The following is a 26,990-nucleotide window of genomic DNA, read 5'->3' on the forward strand; positions in this document are numbered from 1 at the left end:
AGCGCAAGGATAACAATGAAATGTGTCGGCAGCTGTTTACACAGCTGGGTGTGTGTTTGCAAATCCCAGCTTGTGTTTAAACAACTCTTGTAGGTCCTTTTACATGATAAAGTGTTAATGGCCATTAACACTTTATGCAAATACATCACTAAATCGTTCAGTCCTTTGAAAGATTCTTTGCATGTAAAAAGGCCTTTAGGAAGGGTGCTGCTCCTGTCCCCACAAAACCAACGGCTGCTGATCATGCAAGTAGATAAGGCAGGCTGAAGGAAACACTCGCTGGCTAGCGATACTTTTATGGAGAAGTCAGAGGCGGTCAATGTAATGCTGCGTTTGTTGGACTGAACCAGGATCAGGCAATGCATTTCATCAGACCCATGTATTTTCCAGAGGTTAGGAGAAATACAAATGTTCTACGCTACACCAGAAAACTGGTTATCCCTTTACCTCTGCTCACCATGCAGAGGACTACATAGGTTATTAAAAAGAAAAAAAAAATTACAATATATATCTCCCCATCTCAAGTGGAATATGATCTCAACAAGAAGAGAGCCACAGATAGTGTAATGCTTGCAACTAAAAAGCTAAAATGGCCAGAGCCATATTTGCTACTAGACATTGGAGGATCTGTGCCTAGGGCAGCTCTTTGAGAGGCACAGTCCCAGCTTTCATAGAGAAGAGGGGGAAAAAAATGTATTTATCCCCATGTTTACCACTGGACTTAACAACAAAATTTGGTAGGGGTCTGTGGAGTGTATTTGTCACAAGGTGGGCAAATCAGGGGCCACGAGGACTGGTTTGTGCAGCAAAAAGTAAAAAGGAAGGAGCTAAGCAATTCTCCTCCTTCCCCTCTACAGTGCAAGCACCAGTTTGTTTGAGAAGCAGGCTTTTCACTGCTCTGCCACTTCATGCATTGGATTGCATTTTTGAGGAAATGCCAGGGCCACTCTACAGGTCCGCTGCTGTGCAAGTTGTACATTTATGTACAGAGATTTCATGGTCTGCAGTTCTTCAGTTTGATTTTATGACTGCCAGAACATGATGAGAAGATTATCCCTCCTTCCACTCATCCATAAGGACAAAGTGTAAATGCAGCACACTGTACAGTCCTGGCCATTTTCATAAACAGGTAGACTTGGAGAAAGAATGGGAGCAAAACTGGTCATGGGTTGGCAGTCAAGTTGGAAACACATGATGGCGTGGCAATGGAAGGATGGAAGCAGAATTTGGCACAGAGTGCTAAGGCAGAAGAAATACAGTCCTAAGCTCTCGCTCATGACTTCAAGGTTGACTCAGCCTTTCAAGGTTAGTAAGAAAAAAAAAAAAAAAAAAAGAGTACCCAGCTTGCTGGGGGGGGGGGGGGGGGGTGAAAGATCATTGGGGAAAGGCAATGGCAAACCACCCCACAAAAACAGTCTGCCAAGAAAATATCACAATGTGACGTCACCCTAGGAGTCAGTCATGACTCTGATTAAACCAGCTTTTTTTTTTACCTTTACCTAACCATACTTGTAACTACATATTATTCTCCATAAACTCAGCTTATTGTATATTCAAAGGTCTGTGGCATTATACAGACATTGCAGAATTTTGCACCACAAGTGCAAAAATACATCTCCATGAATGCAAAGACTATAGGCCTCCATTCTTGTCCTATCACCACATAACTAATTCAAAGCGCCTTGTCACCCCATTACAACATAGCTACGCATTACTTGCACTGTAAACTGCGTACCAACATCTGATATACTGCAGTTTCCTGGGGTGGTGCTCCTTCAGTTAACATTCATCTGTCGTTGTCCCTTTGGAATGCTCATTATTTTAGAGATCAACCTCGCTTGTCCGGACACTTGAGCCTTTTCCTGGTGCATGGCACAGTCATCTGCTTCTGAGAAAAGTCCCACGTGGGAAGAGGGCCTCCTTCTCATTCCACGCAGTGCATAAGGATTTAGCCTTTGTCACAGGCATGCATGGTTCAGCAGCATTCTGCCGCCTCCAGCCACTCTCCTATAAGGTCGTAAGTGAGGTTTAACTTTCTGCCGTACTGTGGTATAAGCCACACACTGTTTATAGGGGGATGAACTTCCCCAGTTTCAAAACCTGTGTTGCGCTCTCCCCTCTATATGCAGTTTCCTCCTTTTTACATTGGGTACTTGCTGCGCCTGGAAAAGTCAGGCTCAGGGAGCGGGGCTTAGCCCCATTCACTTGCCCTATTGCAGGCTGTGTCATCTAGTAGATGAGCTAACCTTCTAACCAATACCACTGAATGTTCACATCAAGAGTACATTAGGTTATAGGCAAGATGAGCGATGCTTTGTAGTGAGATTTTGTAGCCAGTGCAGATGCAGCCTAAAGCCCAGGACCAAGCGCCCTAAACTTACAGTGCTTGGTCCTTAAATGGAAAAAAAAAAAATTGTGAAGATTTTGCATTCAATGCAAAAAGACATTTTACAGCTGTGCACATATATTGATGTGCATGATTTTCCCTAGGACTAGCACCCTTTAGTTGTGAAGCCCAGCAAACGCAGTATGTTAAATTACTTTAAAGACCTACAATGTGTGTGTCAGTGGGTCCAGATCAATAGTAAGTGGCAACAGCTCTGTCACATGAATCCCGCAGACATTCAAGGGCTACAATGACTTACTATCAGCTGTGCTGCATTGTGTGGGACCCCACTGCCTCTGAATTCATAACTTTCCACAATCAGGTACCTGGCTGAACCCGATCACACTACATCAGAAGTTGACTAACAGATTTTTGTTTCCAAAAACATTTTTTCCCCCCAGACATTGAATCACCTTTCTCAGCACCCATAGTCGCTGCTATACGAGAACTGTACAAGGTACTTTCCCCCCCCCCCCCCCCTAATCCTTCTCCGTGTAACAGAACTGTTTGAAACTGGAATTTTAAAGAGTATTGAGAACTATGGTAATGAAGGGCCAAACAGTGGCATTTTATGGTTAGTACAGTTTGGCAAGTTACAGAAGTATTGGCTATTTACTATGCCAGAGGCAAATTAGAAAGAATAGTCACCAATATTTAGTATCACTAGATGCAAGGATAAAATTCATTTATTGGCACAGAAGCTAAGTATATTGAATGGCTTAGATTTTTATATGAATTTTTCTTTTTTGTCTAAAATAAGGAAAAAACACATTCAACTTACTTTAAAGCGCCTCAAACATGAGGTGCAGTCTGGAGTGCTTTATTTGAAAGAACACATGCATCATCTGTTACAGGAAATATATATAAAAACAAAATTACAGTCTAATCTCCAGTTTTCACAGAATACATAGAACTGCCTCCTTAAAAGAAAAAGAAAAAAAAAAAAAAAACTTCGTTTGTAGAATGTGTGTCAAAGTACCACCAATGAAAGCTGGGGTAACTCCTAGCAAACAGCACCCCAGCGACAGATCCTGTACCGTAAAATACATTAGACGCCAGTTTACGCTCCACAATGCAACTGACATCCGAGATACCATAAGGGATGTAGAAGTAAATATACAAAAACCCATCTAAATGGTTTAAAGGGAAAAAAAACTCAGTAGTTAAAAAACACACAAACATCAGCACTGAGTTACTGTATCAAAAATACATACAAAGGTCAATAAAAACAGACATTGTTACGCACAGTGAAGCCTTCCCATTTAAAATAATCATTCACAAAATAAAAACTAGAGCAATGTACAAAACATGGGGTTTTAGGATGCACGATCTTCGTCCTCAAGGTTTGTTGATCTGTCCTGTAAAAAGAACCGCACCTGGAAAAGAAACAGACCACTTATAGACAACCTTCAGGGTACTTCATGTATATGACAAACACCTCCTGCACCTTCTCTTGCAATTGGCAACATAACTCAGGTTTGATGGGGTATGTGGGAAGGGGATGGGGGGCACAGTTTCTCCTTGTGGAGTGCACCAAGTAGGTGTAGGGAGATTTATAGGATTTGCAATGCTCCCCTGTGAAATCTAGTATGCATGTCTCCCTACCGGGAGAAACTGTTCTTTCCCCACCACTCCAGATCTAGAGCAAAGGCCTCTCACACAGCCAATCAGAATCCTGCTTTGCACTAATGATTGGGCAAAAACCCCAAAACCACCATGTGCAGATGGGAATCTTTTTTCCCCCTTTTGCTTATCCAGAATCTTCTCCAAATCTTCCTAGTAATAATACAAGGCCTGTTCAAGTGAATCTGTCGCCACATTTTTTCAATGCTAACCAATGAGAAGGGGGTCTCAATGATTATAAAACTACCTTTGTTTCGAAGCAATGCCCCACTCCAAAATATGCATTTTAAAAGCACTTTCCGCACCGTATGCAAAACACGAAGTAGACCGTCCAATGCCCTCTTCTAGCCCTGATGTTTAAACACGCCTCCCCAACTTCTTGGCCAATCTCTCCAACGGCCAGAGATGGAGCCTTCATGCAATGCAAAGCTTTCACGTGCACAATGTTTAGGACGTGTGTAGCGGGCAGTAATTTACTGTGGCTCGTTAATAAAAATCTTGTAATACAAATGCTGCAGACTACCAATAAGACATCAGTGGAGCAGGTTTCATTATCAGAACAAGAAGCGAGTCCAGACCAGAGCAAGACGTAGACCGCCCATTGGACACTCAAAAACACAAGTTCAGCAGAAATTTTTGCAACTCAGTCAACAAGATTTGCAGAATTTGCTGCTTTAATTGCGGTTTTTATACACGTACTCGTATGTTTACATGTGGATTTTCTGTGAAATGTGTTGCTTTTTGTGATAGAGGGCACGCTGGCAAACACAGACTTCAAAACATATTCAGTGCGTTTCAACAGTAGAAATGCATCAAAATCCACAAAAGTGCATTTGCAGATTCAGATTAGAATAAAACCTGGCTTCACCAACATGCATGCGTTTTTTTTCCTTCTACGAATGCAACTCCGTTGTTAGCACTGTTGCCTTTTAGCGCCTAGGTCCAAGTCCCACCAAGGAGAACATCTGCATGTTTTAAAGGCTTTGAAAAACTCCATATACACGTTGCCCTCGATCAGATTTGAATCTACATCTCCTGCACTGCAAGGCAGCAGTGCCAAGGACTAAGCCAGCAAGCTTCTTCACCGTCCCTCCTCCAGAAGAGGAAAAGATGAATAATAAACACAAAGAATATGCAAACTCCATGCAGATGGTGTCCATATAATAAGACATGAACCTACAACCTCAAAGCTGCAAGGCAACAGAGCTAGCCACCAAGCTTCTTCCTTCTTCCTCCACATGCTTCTTCTCCGGAGAAGAAATACAGCCAAGAAGGAGGAAGAACAAGCACGGTGGTTCAGTCATTAGCACAGTTTCCTTGCAGTGCTGGGGTCCTAGGTTCCAATCTGTCTAAGCCCCCTGTCCACATCCGAGGTGGAATGTCGCTAGAGATATTCTGCTGCGAGGGAGGAGGGGAGCGCTGACAGGTCTCACAAAGAGCATATCTAATAGATAGGTTCACGGCAGAGAATCGCAGCATGCTGCGTTTTGAATCCTGCGAGCCGAGAATCGCAACAATTCTCCACTCATGGACGTCGGGCTGCACCTTCTATAGTTCTCCTATGGAAAGCTTTTCATAGTGTAATCCGTGGGTGATGTATCGCCGTATCGCCGCAGATCTCACAAGGACAACTCTCCGGTGGACAGCCAGCCTAAGGAAAACATATGCATAGAATGTCTGTCTCTTGTCTCCTTTCCCTCCAAGACCAAGTCAAAGTGTGGTGGCTCAGTTCTGGCACTTCTGCCTTACAGTGCTGGAGTTCTGGGTTCAAACCTGTCTTAGGACAACAGCTAGATGGAGATTTTATGTTCTCTAATTATTCTCGGTTGTTTTTCATCTCCTATGAAGCAAGTGTGGTGGCTCAGAGTAGTTTTACATAGACATGCGAATGACTGACTGTTCGATTTTGCAAAAAAAAGGCACAATTTTATCGCCTGGCCAATCACGACAAGCAACAGTTTACAGGCACACACTGTCTGAATAAACGGGACTAAAGAAATATCGAACATAATGATCAATAGGAGTAAATAAAGCAACAATCACCTGTTGGGTTATGCCTGATGAAAAACAAGAATGATCTGTCCACGATAAACCAAGGAGGAGATGATCTTGCTATCAAAATTGCAGCTGAAAGTTAAAAGAAAAAAGTTGCCATTAACTTTACCATCTATTCTACAACTTTGAAACAAACCAAGGGTAAAAGGGTAGGATTGTCCGCATAAGGCAAACCTAAGCAGAGATCAGCACTTATGGGTTTTGGGAAGGAAGAGGGAGGGCTATGAAGGTTTGGATAAAAAAAAAAAAAATACAAAAAACACAAACAAACAGCTCTACACTTAAAATGAGAGTATTAAATAGGGCTTTCTAGTGAGCCCTTGAATACCTGGAGCTAGCTATGGGTGTATATTTTTCACCATGGATTTTGCAGTGAAAGCTCAACAAATCAAGGATGAATCTGCTGCAAAATCTGCATGTGTTACTATGCTGTGCAAAGGGTTAAATCTGCAGCTTTTCTGCAATGCATTGAGCGTGCTGCGAATTTGATAATTAAACATTTACATTGTGTAAATACTTAAAATACCTCATCTACATGTATAGTAGTATGAAATACAACTTTGTATGATAGAATCTGCGTCTATAGAGGCACAGATGGACTACAAGTGCCGCCATATACTGTTGGCTCTGTGCATGAGCACTAACGGTACAATGTGGCTTGACATGTCTAATCTTACAATCAGGATTAATAGTAAATTGGTGATACTCTGAGTCATTAGGAAAGGGTAAGAGAGTAGAGTGAGCTTCAGGATTGTGGTTCTTACTAGTGCCCGCTGAGGCCCTGGTACCATCTTCTTTCACTTCGATTTTAGCTTTCTGCAGCATATGGGAAACATAAACTTGCTCTGCTCCTATAAAAAGTAAAGGCCGAGTGATTTAAGGCACAAACCATAATTGCAAGACAGAACAATTTATAACACGGTCTAGTGTATTACATATTTGGAATCAGGATAAATGAAGCAATTTTTCACCATATATTTTTTTCTTGGTACCTTTTCTGAACTAGTATTATGCGCAAAAAAACAAACAAAAAAAAAAAGACACTTTACACATTTGAAATCCTTAGCACAAACATCAGTGGTTAAAACTACTATTTATATGTCCACTAGATGGCAGCAAAGGATCTGCCACTGAAAATGTATACAGCATTTTGTATTAAACCAGTTACCCATGCCAGAGTGAGTGATCTTGTCATATTAGCCCTCTGTACTTGAGATTGGCCCACTCTTTCAGACCATTGGCACAGATACCTCCTCTATTCCAGTCTACCATCAGATGGTGTCTGCATGCATGAAATTCTCTGGAGGTCCTGTGCAACTGAAATTTGTAGTTCTTTTAACTTCAGCAGGCAACTTTAGGGTGAATGCCCACGGACAGATTTGTTGGCGGAATTCCGCAGCCATTAGGTTCTATTGAATCTAATAGCTTTCTGCCTGCCTTGTTCTTAATCACAGTACTCCCGCGGCATTAATCTGCGGGCGTACCGGCATTGCTCATGGGGATGAGCGCTTACTGAACTGTTAAATTTAGTGACTTGTATCGGTTTTCTGTTGTAACGTTGTTGCTAGTCGTATACTGCTACATCATGAGTTGTAAACACAATATACAAACATTTAAGTACTTGTATGTCCAACATGGGTAGATTTGCAAATTTTCGGTGCAGACTGTTAATCTCAAGCATTTACTGTAGCTTGAAAGATTAAAATCTCATCCACACGTTGAGGGGGAAAAAAAATCCCCTGTGGAAACTAATGAGCCTAAGGCCTCCTTCATAGACTTTACCGCAGCGCTTTCAGCACCGCGCTAATCCCAGTATATCGCTCCCAATGTTTTCAATGGGACCGCTCAGACAGCCGCTCGATCACAGCGCTTTTCAGCACCACGATTTTCAAGCGGCATCTGTTCTATTTTTGAGCATTTAGCGCTCATCAATTATTTAAATCGAGGCGCTTACTGCAGCGCCTGCCTGAGGGAGGCCTTGCAGAATTTAAATCTGCAACATGTCAATTATAAACACAGTATTTTCAGTATGGATTCCACCTATTTAGATGAGGGGTGAGTTTCACACCAATTTCAGTATTAAAAACTGCACCGCATGATTTTTTTTTTTTGGGGGGGGGGGGGGGGGGGCGGATTTTGCCCTGCGAAAATGTCAGCTGCAGACAGTCTGCAGTAAATCCACCCTTAGAGCATTATCATCGGTTTTTACCGTGCGGTTACATATTTTTCTGCACTATGGCATACCACAAAAGTTATAATACTCAACAGCTCTTCATAAAGCGAAGTTCCAAGGAGACATTTAGAAATTCATGCGAAATTCTTGCCTTTCAGAAGCTACCAAGTGACTGTTCATGCCAGCCTGTATCCTTGTAAAGCACTGCAGACATGAACCATCCCCAATGCTCATTAGTGGATGACAGGTCACTATAACGCTGGGTTCACATGGAATTGCCGCGGAATTTCTGTCCGGAAAGTCCACATGGCAAGTCCGCCTGCGGCTCCTAATCCCAAGATTGGGCGGCAAAATGACGAAATTTTACCAAATCTCGTCCACATGCTGCAACCTATCTGTTGTGCCAACACGCACGAAAACGGACAAGCGGCGCGGAATTCAATTCCGCAGCATGTCAATTCTTTTCTCGTTTCCGCAGCAGCCTCTCTCCTCTCTATGGGCAGAGAAAGCTGCAGAGGAATGCGGACAGCGAAACCGCTCCAAAACCTGCAGCTAAAAGTCACGGTTTTTGAAGCCTAAAGACCATTATACAGTTTTTTATTTTACACCCAAAAATCGCGCCCGTAAAAGACATTGTTTTGCTGCAAAACTTGGCATGCAGTTATATCTCAGCTAGATATGCAAATGAGCGTTGCAGAGTGATTAGATGAAAGGTCTTGCCAGCTGAAGCCCTAAGAGTGGTTCCCCCCTTGGCCTATAAGGTGGTTCTCAGAGGCTCCTTGTATGTAGACCTCTTCTTCCACTCATGTAGAGCTTGTTGCCCGCAGCACAGCTCTCATTTTACCTCAGCAGTATAAGGGATGAAAGCTGAGCTATGATTGGTTGCTATGTGCAATAGACTTTCATTTAGTTAGTTGTCAAAGAATCCTGGCGCCACACACTTAGGGCCCCTTCACACAAGTGTATGCAGTTTTTACAGTCTCCCGCATGCGCCATAAAATCGCGTGAATGAAGAAATGACGCGATCAAGTCCCAAGCTTAATTACCATTTTCTCGTCCATTCACACGGCTGGGTGTGATGTATTAGCGGCATAAATCCTAGAAAGGACTTCTAATGCCTAAATATAGAGGCACCTGTAAGCTCTTCCCTGCGTTGGATGCTGTTAAACTCAATAGCCCTACCTTTTCATCAAGCTCCAATAGGAGTCTATTGGAGCCAGCAGCATATATCAGTCGAAAGATAGAGCAGAATCTATTTTTTCAGGCAACGTATAAATTCGGTAACCAATTTTGGTCGCATATGTGCCATTTTTTTTCATGGCAAAGAAAAAAACAAAAACAAATATATTGGAAGCCAATGTTTCAGAGGGTCCCAGTTTTCGGCGGGCGTGAAAACGCAGCTATATAGCCAAATAAAAACACTCATGTGAATAAAGCCTTACCGTGGCCACCCTGTAGTATTATTATGGTGATAAGTAAGAGGCATAGGGTGTAGTTACATAATGTATACACATGAGGGCAGAGTTGATCGATAACAAAACTGTATCACATCAGGATAAGCTGTGCATCACACACACACACACACACACACACACACACACACACACACACACACACACACCCTGGTATAGTCAAATGATACACATTACAACACCAGTATTTGCTAGAGATGAGCGAGCACCAAAATGCTCGAGTGCTCGTTACTCGAGTCGAACTTTCAGTGATGCTCGAGGGTTCGTTTCGAGTAACGAACCCCATTGAAGTCAATGGGCGACTCGAGCATTTTTGTATATGACTGGTGCTCCGCTAAGGTTTTTATTTGTGAAAATCTTAGCAAATCACCAAAGTCATGTAAAAAACACAGAAATGGATAGGGCAGGCGAGGAGCAACATGCAGGGCTGTATTTCGGGCTCCGAGGTCTCACTATTAGGCCACAATAGTGGCCCCCCCCCCCCCCGCACTGTCAGCATAAAGATCGTTCTCCTCTGCCACAGCTGTAACAGCTGTGGCAGAGAAGAATGATGTTAGCCCATTGAATTCAATGGAGCCAGCAATACAGCCGGCTCCATTGAAAGCCATGGGCTGCCGGCGAGCGTGGGATGAATTTTCAGGAAGGGCTTAAAAAAAATGTAAAAAAAAAATATATACTCACCTTGTCCCTGCAGACGGAGTTCAGCTGCGGCCGGCCGGCAGTTCTCCTGAACTGCTGTGAGTAGTATTCAGCAGCCGGGGATTTAAAATCCCCGCCTGCTGAATGAGCTGCCTCTGATTGGTGAGGCTGTGACCAGAGGCAGCTTTCACTCACCCATTCATGAATTCATGAATGGGTGAGTGAGTGCTGCCTCTGATTGGTCCCTGCGCTGAGCCAATCAGAGGCAGCACTCACTCACCCATTCATGAATTCATGAATGGGTAAATGAGAGCTGCCTCTGATTGGTGAGGCTGTGACCAATCAGAGGCAGCTCATTCAGCAGGCGGGGATTTTAAATCCCTGGCTGCTGACTACTACTCGCAGCAGTTCAGGAGAACTGCCGGCCGGCCGCGGCTGAACTCCGTCTGCCGGGACAAGGTGAGTATTTTTTTTTTTTTAAACACACAGTTTTGGATGATTTTCAGGGAAGGGCTTATATTTTTAAGCCCTTCCCAAAAATTCATCCCGAGATCACCGGCAGCCCATTGCTTTCAATGGAGCCGGCTGTATTGCCAGCTCCATTGAATTCAATGGTCAGTGCTCGTTTAATCGAGAAGAGTACTGCGTGGTGCTCGTCTCGAGTAACGAGCATCTCGAGCACCCGAATACTCGAACGAGCATCAAGCTCGGACAAGTATGCTCGCTCATCTCTAGTATTTGCACATGATCTGTGAAAGACTTCAGTCGCTGACCCCTAAAGCCTTACTAACCATCGAATTTACCATGGCATGTCCAGAGAGGCAGGGCTAGAGCTATCCATGCAGACTTACACCTGTGGTAGACGCATTGCCCCCTAATCGGTTTCGCCATATCTGGCTGACGAGTTGTATAAGGACTTTAAGGTGTGTTTACACAGAACTATCATCAGAAAAGTATTCAAATGAATAAAACTGAATCATGCAGTCTAGCAAAGGTTGCCCGAGCGAGGACGAGCAGGTGAGGAAGTCACCAGATAGTTTGCACAGGCAAACAAGAATTACGAGAGCCTTGTTTTGTCTAGAAGGGCCATTCATGGCTAGCTTTCCCTTGAGGGGGCTTAGCAGGGCTGTCTGTTGCAAGGTGAGGCTCTGGACGGGGTTATCCATCTCAGGGCGATAACCCCTTAGTTAGGTGCATAGGGCTCAATAGCCATTACAAAGCTTTAAGAAAGAGTTTCTTCTATATTACTCTTTGCTCCTTGAATTGTGGAATGACGAGAACCACAAACTTCAGGAACCAGTTTTTTTTTTTACAGATGACAAGCACAGGCTGGTGTTGCAGTGTGTATCATGACGATACCAATGTATTATTTATGAATACTGTATACTTGTCAGCCATGCTGTGCATTCTCTGTGTGCCTTTACTCATTAGGTTCGTCTTTATTGCTATTGAGTGTAGAGAATACCCTTTTAGCTTCTAGTGCATTAAAAGGGGTTTTCCAGGACTTTGAATATTTATTCTATTGCTAACGTATCCTGAGGATAAGTCATCAAAAGAGGATAGTCAGGGGTCCGCCACTAGTAATCCCACCAACCAGATCGTGCTGCCCATACTGCATCAGTCTGGGTTGGTACGGCAGGCACAGTTCCCATTGAATGTGAAGCCCCCATCCTGTTCTGACTGATTCTCCAAATTCAGAACAGACCACTGCATTTAAAAAATAAATGAAGGTTAGAGAGTTTAAAATAAATCAGATTTCCAGAGCATTTCTTTTTATTTTCTTTATTTTTAAGTAGCCAGCCCCTTAAAGTAACAAATCCTGGTCTGTGCCAAATTTCCAACTTTTCTTGGCATTCAGTTTTAGAGACTACTGAGAAAGAATAGGGTATAATACCGAAAAAGGCCGTTTTGATAGCTCTGTGTGAATTTCTAATTTTCAGTCTATTTTTTGACTTTAGGACAGCCCAAGATGTGACAAATGTACTAACTGGCATGGACCTTTAGGCCTCCTTCACATGGGCGACGAAGTCGGGCGATTTTCATGCAGTGCAACAGTGCTACAAATCGCATGTATGTGAAGCCCATGCTTTCCTATGGGTTTCTTCACATTTGCGGAGTTTTGTAGCTTGCGACATTGCAAGTCACAAACCTCTTGAGTTTCGTGATATGCATGTGACTCGCGAGGTTTCGTAGCCCACATTTCCCTATGGAGCCTTCCTCTGTTGCATCGCATGAAAACGCGATTTTCGTTCAGTGCAATGCAGCTTTGACAGTAGGAAATCCTACAGGCAAAGCACTAAACTAAACCCTGGCTGCAGAAAAAAAATGAATAAATAAAACCAATCCCCTAAGAGGGGCTGTCATCTCTGGCACGGGTCTCCCCTGAAGCAACCCAACACTTGCTTGAAGTCTTCTGCCCACCTTTCCTGGATTGGAGGATTAAAATCCCCTTCTCCAGCAGCTACAGGCTCTAATTGGTTGAGGAGCTCTGTGGCTCAGCCAATCAGAGCCAGTGCTCATTGAACCAATCACTGGTTCACAAGGGCTTTGGATCAGCCAGTCACAGCCAGCCCTTCCTGGAGGCGGGGATTTTGATCCTCCATTCCAGGCAGGGCTAGCAGAAGACTGAAGACAAGTGCCCGGACATGAGGAGGAGACCTATGCCGATGCTGACAGCGCCTCTTAGGTGATGTATTATATTTTCTGCAGGTAGGTCTTATTTTTAGGGTAGAGCTTCTATTTCAACAAGTTGCACAACTTTGTAGCACCACAAAATCGCGGTATTGCCGCGACAAAATGCAGAGATGTCACACGGACCACCGACACAATATCACTGCGATTTTCTCTCGATGATATTGTGTTGCCCATGTGAAGTATGCCTTAAATAAATTTGCTGCAATTCATGGCCTTTGTGGAGGGGGTTATGTATTGTAGATTTAGAAAGTGAACCATTGAAAAAGCTTTAAAACCGAGTGACATGCAGTGAGAATGCAGCGACACTTAGGAATCAGGCTCTATCAACTTACTAGTAATCCTGGTAAAATTAGCCTTATACGAATCAAACATATCAGTGATCCCAAGATTTCTAAGAGGTTCCTTTAAATCAGCATCAGCCTCCACTGTGAACCTAGAAAGCATGGATTAAAAAAAGGGCACGAGGTCACTAGCATGCAAAATTCTAGTCATAGTAGAAAGTAGTAGTAGGCAGTTGAAAGAAAAGAAAAAGTTCAGGATGCCAAAGAACAAGATACAAACCAAGACCACCACAAATAGGTCAACCGCAGAACTGAAAGAAGCGGTGAAAGACCAAAATGCATGGAGAATGTTGATCCATAAAGTGACCGAAGGTTGGTTATGACTGAATGGATCACCATCAGTCATAGTAGCGAGTTAAACAGTAAGTTTGTGACTACCAAATAGAAAACACCATCAAGTCATGGCAGTTTTATTTAAAGCTTGATTCTGGTCCAGCACACACAGTACCAACGCATTTAAACCCAACTAACTTTATTACTAATTAGCCAAGATGGCTTCACCGATTTGGGTACTGTTAACCCAACTAGAAAGTTACACATAGAAAGACGTGCCAATGCAAGACTGTTACAATTCCATCAGTAAATTCCAACAATCCATACATTTCTGAACAGTCCATGGATTTTTCTTAAACTCGAGGAATTTGTGTAGATTGTAATCATCTTCGAGCTCACACTGAATGCTACTAATGGGTTTCTCAGTTTCCTGGGCTGTAGTTTCATCGCTTATATTCTTTATGATTTATTATAGTTCTCCAATGTGTCCATAAAACATTGTGCTGGCCATGATTTTTCGATAAGTTGTACAGAGGGGGTGGGAAGTTATAAAAAAAGGTTTGCAACCCTGAATTCCATACTTCTACAAGCTACCACTTACTGCATGTACCATGTCAAAACTAAGAAACAGTAACTTACTTAGGGAGAATCAGCTGTACTCTCTTAGGGATCATGGTCATCCAGATTTGCAGGGTTTTTGTACTAATATGTGGTATGATTGCAGATAGTGGTGTACTCTCATCTGTAGGAAGGGCTACCAACATGCTGACACTCCCACCATGGTAAGGCAGCTCGATTACCTTGTACATTAGGCCACTGGGGGTATTTGCCGATCCTAGATTGTAATAGAAAAAGTATAACAAAGATAAATGTAACTACCAACAATCCAAAAGTTTCTTAAAACTTCCTAATCTCACAAATATAAATAATAATAATCATCTTTATTTGTAGAGCGCCAACGTATTAATTAAAAACAATTGCAAGGTTGAAAACAGAAAAATGTGGTTTAATACAACTGAGATAATATTCAAAGACGCCCAAAAGACAATCAAGTGCTTTTGCTAGGAAAGCGACCTCAGCCATTCAGTCCTCAGGCTAATGGATGGAGACCCCACTCTAAACCGAATACACTCTTACAGTGCATATGAAAATGGCTATAGAGACTTTGTAGTGCTTTTAACTATTCAGCTACACTTATACTGAGTTGTGTGAAGTCTTGTGGACTGCAGCGATCACTTGATGATAAATCTGCCATATTTATAAAGTTAAAACAGGGAGAGTGCAGTGTAAATTATTTTGCTCAAGCAAAGCTTGCAGCAAGATACAACAACTTTTTGCAGCATATGCCTGCTAACACCACTTTTCTGAGAAAGGGGAGTGGCTTGTCTGGAAGAGGCATGGTCACTGACATTTAGTTTCCTGCAATATCACCTTTTTCCAGAAAGTTTGGAATCCCCTTTAATGTCATTATACATATATACACATACACACTAAGTCACAGCAGATTAGACCTCTTTCTCCTCCTCCCTTGCGTGTCTGGGTATAAAACAAATGTCTGCAGAATGGAGCCTGCACTCTACTGTCATATGAAAGAAAAAATATTACAAAAAGGAGTTCTATCCTGAAGATGGCTCAATAGCTAAAGGTGGAAGGTCACCAATAGCAGAGGGTCAGCCACTCACGACACCTGGCAATCCGCTATTTTTCAGGGCCAGTACTGTATGTATGGCGCCTTCACAGACAACTCTTTACATACACTGCACAGTGGCCACAGCTGGTACTGCAGGCTTAGACCCTTTCACTTCTATAGGACTCAGCCTGCAATACAAGCCGGGGCCACCGTGTAATGTACCAAAGCAGTCTGCTTCAAAAAGCTGAAACAAAAAGCTCCATATTACACAAATACAAGTCCAGGGGAAACAGCTGATCACCAAGAGTCACAAGGAGCGGCAGACCCCCACCAGTCTACTATTGATGACATAGCCTGAGAATAGCTAGAGGTGGGAAAACTCCTGTCAGCCATGCCCCTTCTAAGCTCTGTCCTCCTGCAGGACTTTAAAAAGTCCCGCAGGGTGAAATGGCACATTTTTTTATTTTTACCATTGAGAATAAATGAGGAAAAGTACAGATTATAGCAAGAAAATGGAATTTCATGAACACAGTACATACCACACCGAAACAGAGAAAGTTGGGCCAGCATCGGGACTTGATAAGTCTTTCCATCAGGACCATGGAAGGTCCGCTTTTTAGTGTTCTCTGGCTGAAATTGCGATTTCCAAAGACCCTTGAAATACAGGGCATTGATTACAATCAATCTGGTCATCGAGCTGTCTAGCAACTCCGGAGATATTAAATTGTCGATCATACCTGTAAGACATGGAAAGAGATGAATCTGGATGGTAAGTGCACATCAGTCCCCAGTGTCATTAGTCCATGTATGGTTTGTGTTCCTGATCTTCTACTAACCAGATTACTATAAGCTTATACTGAATGACCAATTGTACTGATTTCTTTAGAAGTACAAGAATTTCTGCACGTTATGCTTATTTGATAAGAGATCTCAAAAACACACAGTATTATATGTAGATTTGCAGAATATAACTCTTAATGTAGGACATCTGCATGTTTTATGGTCAACAGTTTTTATAGAACTAATGATCCAGAATAGTATTCTCCTTTAACCAACCCGGCTCACTATCCCAGAGGGTTAGATTTGCAAGTACTACAGAGTGTAAACATATTGGCGTATTTTAAAACCTCTAACTATACAGTTTTCTAATAGATATTATACAGTTTATCCACAATTTTGAATTTTACCCTCTTAGCGACAAGCTTATTTTTTGCCTTAAGAACCAAGCGTTTTTCATTGTTGCAATGCAACAGTCGCAACTCATTGACACAGCTGTATGAGGGCTTGTTTTTTGTTTGTTTTTTTTTTGGGGGGGGGGGGGGGAGGGGTGTTGGAATGAATTGTACTTTTTAAATGGCACCACTCTGGGGTACAAATAATTTTTCAAATTATTTGTATGGCATTTGCCGTGCAAGATAACTATTTTTCTTGTTTATGTGATTACAGTTTTGCAATACCACCTATTAGGTGTTGCTTTTTGTTTTATACACTTTTTTGTATTTTATTTGTGGGGAAAAGGTAATATATATATATATTTTATTTTTATTTTTTTAACTGGATTTTTCTTCTTTAAAATGCAAAACTTTTAACCTTGGACACCATTTAGTCCTTGAAAGAGGCGATCATTCAATCACTTAAAGGGGTTGTCCCGCGCCGAAACGGGGTTTTGGTTTTTTTTCAACCCCCCCCCCCCCCCCCCCCCCGTTCGGCGCGAGACAACCCCGATGCAGGGGTTAAAAAAAAACACCGGACAGCGCTTACCTGAATCCCCGCGCTCCGGTGACTTCTTACTTGCCCGGTGAAGATGGCCGCCGGCATCTTCTCCCTCGGTGGACCGCAGGGCTTCTGTGCGGTCCATTGCCGATTCCAGCCTCCTGATTGGCTGGAATCGGCACGTGACGGGGCGGAGCTACACGGAGCTACACGGAGCCCCATTGAGAAAAGCAGAAGACCCGGACTGCACAAGCGCGTCTAATTTGGCCATTAGACGGCGAAAATTAGACGGCAACCAAGGAGACGAGGACGCCAGCAACGGAGGAGGTAAGTGAATAACTTTTGATAACTTCTGTATGGCTCATAATTAATGCACAATGTACATTACAAAGTGCATTAATATGGCCATACAGAAGTGTATAGACCCACTTGCTGCCGTGGGACAACCCCTTTAAATAGTACACTGCATTGCTAATAGTAGTGCATTCTACTTAGCCTATGACAACAGCTCAATAGATTCTGCCGAAGGCAGGGTCTAATAGGTTGAGCTACATGTCAGACATGGAGGCCTTTGTCAGGCTTCCAGCTGCCATGAGAACCCATTGGTACCTTCCAAATAGCACTGCGGAGTGCTGATAAATGAAAGTGGCCCCTCCCTTGGTTATCTTCTTATATGCTGCAGTTGCTATTGTTTGTGGCATGTAAGGGCGTTAAATTGCCAGGATCTGAGGTCTCTCTGCTCATAACAAAGCAGGAGCCTGGCTGTCAGTAGTAAGCAAAGTTACCGCTGAAAAGATGTATGTGCAGGTTTAAAGCCCATTAGTGAGGTCAAAAAATGGCGTATTGGTCGGCACTAAGGGGTTAAATCTTAAACTTTTTTTCCTTTAACTAAATCCACATGATCCATTGATAAGATTCCCTTGCTGTATATCCTCAGTGTACAAGGCTGACATTAGTAAGTGTAGCACATCTGTGAGCTGCTCACCCTTTGTCTCATTCTTTACCCACTGGTTGATCATAGAGGCAGCTGTGTTCCTGTCCTGGAAGTCAACACTTCTTACTTGACTGTGAAAGACCTCTTTATTTTTGCTGACAAAGGCTTCCTCCATCTTGAATCCGCTGTTGGCAAAGACTGCATTGGCTGTGTTCACAATATCTTTATTCTTCTTTGCTACTATGGCCCTGTTGATCCTTTTCAGTATTTTCCCAACAACTGAAAAATATTTTCTCTTTAATGAAATAACACGTTCAGCAAAAATGTAAAAAAGGATAAAAAGGTTAAATGACAAAGAACGAAGCAGGGGAAAAAAAACACAACATTTTTTTATTGCCATGCCGTTATCCTGGGACACATTAGGCAGTCTACATTGGGACACAGATTATAGGACTGCCGAAATAAAGGGACATTTAAAGTCAGGCAGAAGTTCATAGTAATGCATTTCTTAAATGACAGATGCTCTTTGAAAGTCAATGCATCAACTATACTTTTATGTATACATTTTTTTAGTTTTCTACTTTATTTTGCGATTGCAGATTTTTTAAATTCTATTTTCTGACTATGGGGCGGCCATTTTGCCTGAGCTGCTTTTAACAGCATTTACAGACATGCTTTACAGCAGCTTTATAGGCCATTCACACAACAGACAGGATCTGATCCACATGACTATGGTAGATTGCTCTAGCTATCCCCTGTGCAGAGCTCATTCTGCAGGGAGAGGGAGGAGGCAAGGTGTAACCTTCACTTTAAAAGTTTATGATACTTTCACATAGATCCAAAACTATCCTCTGGCCCTTTTACATGGGAGAATTTACTGTGAGTGATGCCAGCGATACCCGCTCCTCTGCCTGACAGCTTGTACTGTGTAAAAGAACCATTTGTTTTTATTACAGGGGTAAGCCTACTTTAGCGTATCTTTTAGATATGCTATAAATGTCCAAAGTGCAGTCGCAGACAAGAGACCTGTGCATCTGTGGAAAGTAGGGGTCCCTAATCCACCAAAGCTAAGTGGCTGCCACATCAAGGTGAAGCATGTATGGAGAGTTAGGCCTCCCTCACACAGGGATTTTTGCACAGCGCTAAACGCTGTACAACACTCCCATTCATTTTAATGAGGCTGCTCACACAAAAGTGTCAAAACGCAGCATCTTCAACGCTGCATGTTCTATTTTAGGCAGTTTTCAGCTGTGCGTTGCCCATTGAAATTAATGGGCAGCTGTTTCAGCACTGCCGAAAGCGCAGCACAACTTAGTACCATGTTTTTGAAAGTGCTTAACGGAAGCCCTAGCTACACTACCTTTATAAAAAAAACAAAACTAATTTACCTATCTGGCATCTGGGTTCCTGTCGCTGCTCTCCAGGGCTCCGGGCAGGCTTCTGGGCACTAGTCATCGCCGACAGAGCATATTTTGCTAGTGACAGGGTTTGAAGACCCCTCCTCCAGCAAGAGACTGCTCCAATTGGTTCCTTGAGTGCTGGCTCAAGCAATCAGAGCCAGTGCTCGATGAACCAATCACAACTGTGATTGACAATAAATGGCATTGGTGCATCCAGCGCTGGCTCTGATTGGCTGCCAGAAGCCTGCCCTGTGCTCCAGAGAGCAGCCCGTTAGAGGAGTATTGCTTTTTTTCCCTGCTTGCTTGGCTGTGTTTTCAACTGTGTAAACGCAGCCAAAATGCTATCAAAACACATCCCAGCGCTGCTGAAATAGCAGTAAATGCAACGTTGAAAAACACTGCGTTTCTGCAAACGCCTGTGTGAGGGAGGCCTTAGCCATGCATTCACACTGCTGTCTCCATTCACTTAGGATGCCTGTCCATGAGTATTTGGTTATTGCGTTTCCCAAGGCGATAATCCGGCCGCGGGTAACGCAGTGAACACTTTCCATAGCGTTGCTATGGAAAGTGCAGCTGCCGCGTGTACGAGCGGCGAATCATAGTGATTCTCCACTCGCGGGATCTAAATCTGTCTGATAGGCTTACCCCCTCCTCCCCCGCTGGCGATATTCCACAACAGCCGTGGACAGGGGCTCATATGAGTGTTATGAGGAGTAGACAGAGAAGCACATGTACAGTCACCACTCTATTCTCTACCTATGCAGCCACCTCACCAAGGCAGTCAAGTGACCCCCATTCTTCACATAGGTGCAAAGGTGGGACAGCATCTATCAAACATTTAGAACATATCCTGCAGAAATGCAACGACTGTCCAGGGTGGGAGTACTCCTTTGAATACAGGCTTATAAAGATTGACTATATTGAAATCAATAGAACACTAACATCTTCTCTCAATTCACACTGTACATGTAAAACAGTTCTTCCATTGTAAGCCATGCACACCCAAAAATTCTGATAAACTAAATATAAAACAGACCATTCACTTTATACCGCATTGCCGTTGTCAGCTGCTTTTTCGTCTTGCCATCTGCACCCAGCTGAAGCATGCCGAGCACCGAAGCAACTCCATGGGGGGAAATGACCACATTTTCATGAGGCTTGTTCTTTACCACTTGGTTAAACACCTGGATTCCAATGTCTGAACCAAGCTCCTCAAGAGATAATAGGTTGATCTGGGATTGCACAGAGGTCAAGTACACCACTGTAAATAAAGCCAAGAGCAACTTCTTCATGATCCTTAAAAGCTATCAGGCCCACCTAAAAAAAATAAATAAAGAAATAGAGAAGACATAGTAAGTATGAAGCTCTTCCATGAACACGTAATATCAGATTCTGTGACTACTAATTGAAACCAGTCAAGTATATTGACTCCTATAGGATGATGTACAGCATGCAGAGACCTACAGTACTAATCTATTCAGCTGTATATCCAAGCTTCTATATGACTAGAAAGACAAATGCATCTTGGACGTGGAAGAGGATTTATGGATCATCCACTTATGACTGCAGCAGTACTTCAGAGACAGAATAAAATTTAGTAATTCTGCTCTTTCCCAACCACTAAGTAGAACGAGCCAGTAACTCTGAACCTGGTACCATGCCAGTTCAGGAAAGAGAGGAGAGAGAAGCCTAGAAAGAATTGAACTAGAAGGACTTATAATCAGCTAAAAATGTCTGGAGAACCAAACTCCGGGAACCGCGTCAAATACTTTGATTATAGCAGTATACAGCCAAGGCTTAAGAGAGATGAAAAGGGAACATAACACTGGGTGATCAGTCAGAAGTGTCATCCAGCTTTCGATTTAAGCTACAACATTAGGCCGGCTTCAGGCGCGCAGATTACAGCACATTTGTATATCCATAACAGAGGGGTGTCCCAGGTCGACCACGGGTCTACTGAACCAAACTCCAATCATCCAGTATAGCTCATGTATAAGTCATGTATTCATGAATCAACTGAATAAAATAAAACATGGCACCTATAACATGATCTAGTGTTTTCCATGATGCAAAGTGTTCTACAGCTGTGAAATAATTGTCAGATCACTAGACCATCCTGCTTTCTTTTAACAGCAGGCAAACATTGATCATGTGAATTCTGCCATGTTTTGTCCTAGTTCGTTAACCCATGGATAGATTATATTAGACCATGCCATTACTTTGCAGTGAGACCAGACTCTGTAGGTATTATTTTACACAAATCTATTAGAAATGTGTAGGTTTTCTTGTGAACCTTTTCTTCTTTTCAACTGTAGTAACAATCTCCATGCCAAGACAATGGCAGTTGCTTTTTAACCCAGGACCTAACTGCAGAATGTCAAACCACTTTAAAAAAATAAAATAAATAAATACACGACTTATCACCAATCTACAAGATTGGGAAAAAGTCTGATAGTTGGAGGGTGGTCTCTTACTGTGAGGTGCTTGAATGGAGGAGCGGTTGAGAATGCCTGGTATCCCCTCATTTTCAATGGGGCCGATGAAAATAGCCAAGTAGAAGCTCTTGGCTATCTCTGATGAACATCACCGTATACGCTCAACCACCCCTCTGTAGTCAATCTTCACGACACTATAGGGGAAAGCAACATGCCCGCAGTGAGGAGAGGTTATGGGACCTTTTTCTTGGGATTGCTGTGGGACTCAGTGGTGAAACCCCCACGATCAGACATTTATCACCTATCCTACAGATAGGTGATGTCGATTTCAGGACAACCCCCTTAAGCTGGTCATACACAGATAAAAATTGTCCAAACTCATAGATTTCAGCAGCATGATCAAATACATTATCGCATGTATGCGAGCCTCACTTCTTCCCCAGTGACAGAGGACAGGATATATAAAGGGATGGCGCACGTTAGACTTTACCATGCCTGATCCTCTTGTCCGGCAGGAGACAGACTGGTTTAACAGGGGCTTCAGCCTCTTAATATGTATTAGCATACAGCAATCTATATAAATGCATTATTTCATTGTAATACAAAAATTTATTTTTTTAGTCCAGAATAGCAGAACATTTACAATGGACAATTAGAAAAGCAAATGGGGCTACTGAGAACAAAAGCTCTGTGTGTCTGTACTGAAAGTTACATTATTACACGAGTCATAACTGGAACAAATTGCAACACAAAAATTACCATCCACCTGAAAAGGTCACACAGCAGTCTATTTCATCATAAACCGTTATGTAACCTCTACTGGACATAAGCAATGGGCTAAATTAAGAATCTCTGGCACCTCAAAAACCACCCAGTAGTTTCTTCATAACTTTGTTTAGGCTGGTCTTAAAATACTCTGAAATCCAGTAACAGGAGGAAGAATAAACAGTATAAAGCATGACAAGGTCCGGAAAAAAAAAAAAAAAAGAGAATTTTAATGTACAAGTTAGAATAATCCCGTTAAAGATACCTTCTATGGGCCATTTTGCCAAATGTGCCTTATTCATGGTCTACATGGTCGGCCATGTATTTGACTGGCCTGCATATAATTCTCCATTTCTCCTGCAGGAATGTGTGTTCTAGATACAACTTCCCACAGCAACAGCTAAATCAGAGAAACCTTAATGGCTTATTTCAATTACTGGATGAAGTTTCAAGTTTTTATCCATGCACTGGACGGGTGAAAAACAATCGACTGGTGGGGTCCGACCACTTGAACCCCCACCAATCCCAAGAAAGGGAGTCCAGTTTCTTATCCCATGTCAATAAATGAAGCACAGATCACCCAAGCGCACAACTGCTCCATTCAGGGTCAATGGGTCTGCCAGAGATACTGTCCCATTGAATGGAGCGAGAGTATGCTTAGGTGACCTGCCCTACACATCAATGTGGAAAAAGAAAGCAGGAAGTGAGGACGACAGGAAAACTGGACTCTCAGGATTGGTGGGGGTTTCAGTGGTCATACCCTCACCTATCAGTGGGTGGAAACTAGAAATTTCATACCCCCTTTAAGGTCCCCTTAAAGATTCAGCAATAGTTGGCCAAACCCTCCATTTTCTTGGGACCAACTGATAGTTGTATGTGCACAGGGCTCCCCCCCCAACAGATTACATTCAAATTTCAAAACTTGATCTTTTTGTCACTCCTAGAGATAAGCCACTGCAGGAACTGTCCAATATTAGGAGTTCATATGCATGGGGTTAAGGTGTTGAAGTCAGGAGAAACAGCTGTAGGTTGAACAAGATTTTGGTCAATAGCTATTGAAGCTGTATAGGCACTTTTAAATACAGCTACAGATTTGAAGTTTTGTTTCGTTTTTTTGGTTTTTTTTTTAAATATAAAGACAGACCTAGTTGGTAGCTCAATCTTTGTCATAGAGGGACAAAAATCAGCCAACTACCAAGTCTCCCCCCCCTCCCCCAAGATAAAATGCTCTTAAAAAGTGTCCCACAGATGTAAAAATAAACCATCTGATACTTCCCGCTCCCTGCTTATCCCCCGTCAGTGGCTCAGGCTTTCCTTGCCGATGTATGGTTTACAGACTGCAGTAGCCTGCAATGTCCTCAGTGATTGATCGCAGGCTGCTGCAGTCTGTAAGCAATACATCAGCAAGGAAAGCCGGAGCTGGGTGCAGATATAGAGCAGTATAGGCAGATTTGTTATTTCTACATCGGTACTGATGCATCTCGTCTCCACCGGATGCATGGGTGGAGACATGGGTTAGGTGGCTTGAGATACTGGGGAGGGGCAGGTGACGCAGACAGGTGGCTGATGCACAATGTAGGAACCCGCTGTCGGTGTGCCATGTCCGCTCGCATGTGGCCTGGAAACCCAGCTGCTCGCCACGCTGGTCTGGCGACACCGCTGCAGACATCTTCAGGACCTGATGTTAAAAGGAAAAAAAAATTTTTTATCTTGGAAACCCCTTTAATGAACAATACACTTGTGTGCTTGAAAATGGATGCACAGGAGGTGCTTCTCAAAGCTGGGAGAAAGTTTAAATATACATTATAAACGTCCGGAAACCTGTAGGCAACCTGCCGAGTTGTGCAGTGTAGAGATCTAGTCATGCATACATCTCAGATTCATCTACATGTTTGATGATACAGTCCGCTCACAAGAAGCAGTAAATAAGCAGTCTGCATCTGCAGACAGAACCTACAAGAAGCAGAAGCGTGATGACCCTGGTGATAAACTGATCCCAGACAGCAATCCCCATAATCAGTTGCTCAAACAGGTATCCCTTTCAAGTCCATTCTACCATCATAAGGTTAGTTTTACATATCTTTCAAGCCATATGGTTTGGTATACATGTTTGAAGAACAGCAGCAAACATAATCCCCAGATGTATGCCAGTTGCACGTATTGGCCAGTAAAACTCAATGGGCACATCAGACGTATGGCTCATGCATTTATTTTTATTTGCGCATCGTTTTTTTTTTTTAACACGCTGTAAATAAAACCTGTGGAGGATTTCAATTGGTTCATTCTCATGTGCATATTTTTTCACATGATTTTTGGTTGCGTTGAATATGCAACATGTCCTATTTCAGTGCATCTTATACACCAAAATAGGCCATTGAAGTGAATGGGCAGGAAACCTGCGTATTCACGCAGTAAAACGATGGGCTCTTCTGCATATTTTTTTTTTGACATGTGTAAATAGTGTATTTTCACATCCAAAAACCGGCAGGAAGAGCCGACATACACAAGGCGATATGATTTTCTGCTGCTTACATACATATACGTCTGTGTAAACTAGCCCTTATACACTGCACACAATGCTTGAATGTAGCCCCTATATATTCTAGTTATGTTGCACAATCTTCTGCACTGCTCAGTGTGTCGCAGCAGGAGTGAACATGCATATAATAAACCAGTTTTTAAAAGGAGACCAATAACCAAATTCACGCAGCCCAAACCAGGGTCAGGTATATACAGTGCATCCATGCAGGTCCTATTGTGAAACACTGGTGTTTCAGAACAAACATTCTTTGACACTTCACTTTGAACAGCACTCCGAGTCATGGAGGCATGATCAGACCGGCCAGTGCCTTCCCATAGTTGGACCAGTTGAGTTGAACTATTTGGCAGATGTCCCTTTAGGTCTCATCACCTTTTGCCATATACCTGCTCCTAGATGGGTTCATGCCCATAAGGCTGGCACTGCAGACTCTCATGGAGTATCCCCCAGCTCCTCACAAAACAGCGTAGCTGTGTTCACTGGGCACTTCTGGTGACTTTTCACTTAGCTGTTCCTATCCCCTCTTAAAACCCAGATATTACCAAATGGACACCATAAAATAATTAAAACTAACTGTGCCCCACCCCTTCCCTCCTACATATACTCCTGCTTTGCATGTACAGCACATATTTGCAGAGTTGCTTAAGTTTTATATTACATGCATGGCTGAAAGTAGTTGCAAAGTGTACATATCCGTTGAACTGTTAAGGCACTGCCACAGATGAGCCTATGAAGTATTTTATGCTGTGAAAGAAGGAATATGAATCTACTTAAATTTACTATTTGCATATGCTGCTTATGAAAAATCTATTATTTGTGTGGCCATAAGAAAACTCACAGCTGTTAAATCACCGCACAGCGATACGAGTTCAATCTTGGATTCTGGACCAATAAATTTGTTTTATTGTCAGTAGAACAGGATGTTTATGGGTCTGAAGAATAAAATAACAGCTCCCCATCTACTCCAAAATTCCCTGATGATTTCTTACAGGCATGAAAAAGTGCTGAAGTACATTTTACTGCTCTTCAGAAGCCCCACAAATTATTTTAGCCAGGATGGAATTACATATCAATATCCACAAAACATTCATGTCAAATGACTAACATTATGTGTGGCCTCAATAAAAAGAGTTTGACTTGTATAGTTTCTACATGTTTACTTCTTACAGTTGGCAGCATATACATGAAAAGTTAAGAAACTTTGTATCTCCACTGTAGGTACACCCTTGACAGTATTTACAGAGATATCAGCCAAACTTAGAAGCCTTTGGGTCTCTCTGGGCACCAGGTTCTATGACACATAAGCAGTGGCAAAGCTATAGGTGTTGCAGGGGGTTACAACTGTGACCCGGCCTCCAAGCCCCTCTCAACACACTAAGGCCCAATGGCCATGGGTGGATTTTAATTATAATATCCGCACGTCTCCTAGGCGGGAGATCTCCAGATCTAAATGCCCATGGGGTAGGGGGTAAGAAGAAAGAAAATTTGGCCACGATGGAGGAAAGCCCCGCAGCGTCTGGACAGGTGAGCAAATGTCATTTTTGGCCTCATGGCTGCGGTCACGGGTGGAAACCATGCGTGCCCGTGGACATGAGGCCCAACTCACTGATTGCACGGGGTGTAATACTATGAGCAAGTCCTCCGCGTACTGCCAGCAGCCTCAACTACTTAGGGATAATCAGTGCTTCCTCCCTGGCCCAGTCTCTTCCCTTCTGATGAAGTTGGCCACACTGTGATGAAGTACTGCTCATAGCATTAAACCATGCTCTGAGAAGAAGAAAAAAAAAAAAAAAAAAAAAAAAAAAAAAAGTGTACATGCACATGTAGCAGGGAAAAAACATGTGTTTTTTTTGTCTTGATCAATTTTTCAGTCCCTAAAGGGCGCTTCAAGATTAAGATCATTCAATCATTTGGATAG

The 26,990-nt window shown here is 42.8% G+C and overlaps 1 protein-coding gene across 1 annotated transcript in view; it reads right to left on the reverse strand.

The window, feature by feature from the left end:
• Nucleotides 1–3,039: 3,039 nt before the first annotated feature.
• SERPINE2 (serpin family E member 2) overlaps nucleotides 3,040–26,990 on the reverse strand; it is a 57,567-nt gene continuing 33,616 nt past the window's right edge. Inside the window, exons 2-9 of the mRNA XM_066598963.1 lie at nucleotides 20,370–20,650; nucleotides 17,985–18,212; nucleotides 15,826–16,023; nucleotides 14,296–14,491; nucleotides 13,375–13,475; nucleotides 6,829–6,915; nucleotides 6,053–6,136; nucleotides 3,040–3,762 (exon numbers count right to left, since the gene is read on the reverse strand). Coding sequence (XP_066455060.1) covers nucleotides 3,725–3,762; nucleotides 6,053–6,136; nucleotides 6,829–6,915; nucleotides 13,375–13,475; nucleotides 14,296–14,491; nucleotides 15,826–16,023; nucleotides 17,985–18,212; nucleotides 20,370–20,625 — 1,188 coding nt within the window. The 5' untranslated portion in view covers nucleotides 20,626–20,650 and the 3' untranslated portion in view covers nucleotides 3,040–3,724. The remainder of the gene's footprint in view (nucleotides 3,763–6,052; nucleotides 6,137–6,828; nucleotides 6,916–13,374; nucleotides 13,476–14,295; nucleotides 14,492–15,825; nucleotides 16,024–17,984; nucleotides 18,213–20,369; nucleotides 20,651–26,990) is intronic.

Source organism: Eleutherodactylus coqui, chromosome 1 (genome assembly GCF_035609145.1).
Source record: "Eleutherodactylus coqui strain aEleCoq1 chromosome 1, aEleCoq1.hap1, whole genome shotgun sequence".
NCBI lineage: Eukaryota > Metazoa > Chordata > Amphibia > Anura > Eleutherodactylidae > Eleutherodactylus > Eleutherodactylus coqui.